Source organism: Tupaia chinensis, unplaced genomic scaffold (genome assembly GCF_000334495.1).
Source record: "Tupaia chinensis unplaced genomic scaffold, TupChi_1.0 Scaffold143792_2, whole genome shotgun sequence".
In the NCBI taxonomy this organism is placed as follows: Eukaryota; Metazoa; Chordata; class Mammalia; order Scandentia; family Tupaiidae; genus Tupaia; species Tupaia belangeri.
Genome location: NW_006203642.1, coordinates 266037 through 268888, shown reverse-complemented (window position 1 = coordinate 268888; position 2852 = coordinate 266037). Strand labels below are relative to the sequence as shown.

General features: G+C 59.4%; 1 protein-coding gene across 1 annotated transcript in view; it reads left to right on the top strand.

Annotated features, from left to right (window-relative positions):
• The window catches only part of WWC3 (WWC family member 3), a gene marked incomplete at its 5' end in the record, with an annotated part of 33015 nt that overhangs the window by 16878 nt on the left and 13285 nt on the right, over positions 1–2852 (top strand). The window contains 4 exon segments of the mRNA XM_027766918.1: positions 222–311; positions 985–1059; positions 1460–1546; positions 2270–2462. Coding sequence (XP_027622719.1) covers positions 222–311; positions 985–1059; positions 1460–1546; positions 2270–2462 — 445 coding nt within the window.

The window sequence follows — 2852 nt, the reverse complement described above, 5'->3', positions numbered from 1 at the left end:
GTCCCTCCCGGTCCTGGGGCAGGTGGTCACGATGGGCATTACAGAGGCCTCAGGCCGTGATCAGAGAAGGGGAATAGGTGTTGGGACTGGGCAAGAGTCATCTGATAACTGGCCTTGGGGGTTCCCGGAGGCCCACACTGGGTAGTGGTCCTTCAAGTCCAAGGACAGACGCCTCCTCTGTGGGCCCTGGTGCAGCCTGGTGTGAGTGGCTGAGGCTTCAGGTTGGAGAGGAGAGCACGCCGTGTCTCTGCGTGCCTGTCGGATTATTCGCTAGCGAGCGACAGCGGAGTATTTGAACCTCAGACCAAAAGGTTCGGAGTGGGCCCTATTACTCCCTTCTCCCCAAGCAGATTTAGCAGATATTCCTGAGAGGCACTGAGACTTTATCTAGCGCACCTTCGCGTATGTGTGCGAGGGCAGAGTATTTTTCTAGCTTCTTTGGACTTTGGGCCTTAGAACCCCACAAGGAAATCTCCTCCGGCCTCCCTGGCGCCTTCAGAGTCCTTGGGTGGCTCCTTTCTCCTTAAGCCTGACCAATGCACGAGAGACCTGCTCCGGGGGAAAGCACCGTTATTAGAGATGGAGTTCCGCTCTCTCCCTCCTTTCCTTCGCTACGAGAATCCCTTGCCATGGTAAAATGCCCTTTAGAATTGCGGGCTTCATTTTGCTCGTACATCGGTCGTGCTCAAGTGTCTGTAAGGCCTTCCCCTTATTGCAGACGAGCTGAGGGCTCGTTTCTGGACACTGCCTGAATGCATACAGAGTTCTTTTCTAAACACGCAACAGTGACGACAAAACAGTATTAAAAAATCAGCAGCTTGCAGGTGGGTACCCAGTGAGGCACCCCATGCATCCCGGGGACTGGGAGTTTATTTGTGTCACGACCTCACGGCGCCCTTCTCGGTAAGACACACCAGAGCGTCTGCAAGCTCTGCAGGAGCCGGTTCCCTTCGGAGTAAGGCCGGGCTTTCCCCTTGTGTTCAGGAGTGAAGATGCCGAAGAGTCTGCCTGCGGGGACGGCTGTGGCACTGAAGAGGCCCAGATCCATGTGGGACTTTTGTGAGTAGAGACGACTCCTTCCCGGCTGCTCTTGGCGGGGGGCACTAGCGTTTTCCACCTCCATGCACTAGCAAAACAGGTGGGGGCCCGCGTGACCTGGGTGGTGCTCCTCGATACCCCTAGTCCCACTTGGGCTGGTCTCAGGCGAGGACACCGAGGTGTTGGGAAGGAGCAGCAGGAAAAGTAGCTCTATTTCTATCTGTCGTAGTCAGCATGGGCCCCAGCCACGTCCTGCTGCTCATGCTGGCCTTCTCAGCCCAAGGGTTCTCGGTGTCCGCACGCTCGACACGTGGGAGCCGATCCTCTACGTCACAGGAGGCTGCCCGGGCGTGGTGGACGGTGTCGCAGGTGCGCCCGAGCCACCCCGCCTGGCCGCCCGTGAACTGGTGTTTCCCTGCAGGCATGACGGAGCCAGCGAGTGCCTCCTCGTGCACGTGCTCCAGCTGAGGAACTTCGCCGGGCCCGCGGTGAAGGCAGACTGCAGAATGTAAGCCCCCACGGTCGGGGTGGGGGGCAGTTTGGGGTCTGAATTTATAACAGAACGCCAGGGAGCGTGAGTCTGAAGCACACAGATTGTGCGTCTTACGAAGAGTCTAATCAGGTGAAGGGAGCTGCGTGTGCTAGTCACGTGCTGTGAGCGCTAAGGGAGTGCCGCGCTCAGTGTCCCTCCCGGTCCTGGGGCAGGTGGTCACGATGGGCATTACAGAGGCCTCAGGCCGTGATCAGAGAAGGGGAATAGGTGTTGGGACTGGGCAAGAGACATCTGATAACTGGCCTTGGGGGTTCCCGGAGGCCCACACTGGGTAGTGGTCCTTCAAGTCCAAGGACAGACGCCTCCTCTGTGGGCCCTGGTGCAGCCTGGTGTGAGTGGCTGAGGCTTCACTCTGGGGTCCGGTTCACCCCAATGGAGCCCCTCCCATGTGCCTAGTTCCAGGCTGGGGGTGATGCCCTTGGGTGCTAAGACCGAAGATGGCAGAGGAGCTGTCCAGAGAGTGCCAAGGGGCACACAGAAAGCCTTGGGTCCCACTCAGCTGCAGGGCACGTTGCTCTGAGTTGGCACAGGCACTTTTTCCAGAGGACTTGGGAATTCTCCCACGACACCCAGAGAGGGAGCGCACGTGGGCACGCACGCACGCAGTCCGTGCCTGGGATGGGAGCGTGCTGTCAGTAAGCGCCCGCCGTGCCCGCTCTTGTCGCCCTCTCTCTCCAGCCATATCCGCATCTACTTGCCCCCGCTCGACTCCAGCGCGCCCAACACCTACTGCTCCAAGGCTCTGGAATTCCAAGCGCCGCTCGTGTTTAACGAAGTGTTCAGGATCCCCGTGCATTCTAGCGTGCTGACGCTGAAGTCCCTTCAGTTGTATGTGTGCTCCGTGAATCAGCAGCTGCAGGAGGAGCTGCTGGTACGGTGCCCGGCGGCCGCCTCCCCACCCCTCCTCCCTGCCGCCCTGGCCCCTTGCTTCCTGGCTTCCAGCTGCTTTTGCTTTCCATCTCTCTCTGGTTCCTTCTTTCTTCCTTTTGGCCCTTTTCTGGCTCTACCCATTACTCTCTCTCCCCTCGCAGCCCTCCCCTCCCTCTGTCCCATCCTTTTGCCCCTGACAGCTTGCTTAGAAATGGTCCTAAGGGGTCGGCAGGTGGCCTTGTGACCGCACGTGGTGGTGGGCTCCCACAGGGCTGACCGCGGCTGGAGTTCCGACCCAGGGGGGCTTGAAACTCCCAGTGGGTGCTTGTGCGCGTGTGCCCCAAATCCCAAGAGGAGCATGGAAAAGAAGGGACTATGGCGTGGCCATCCC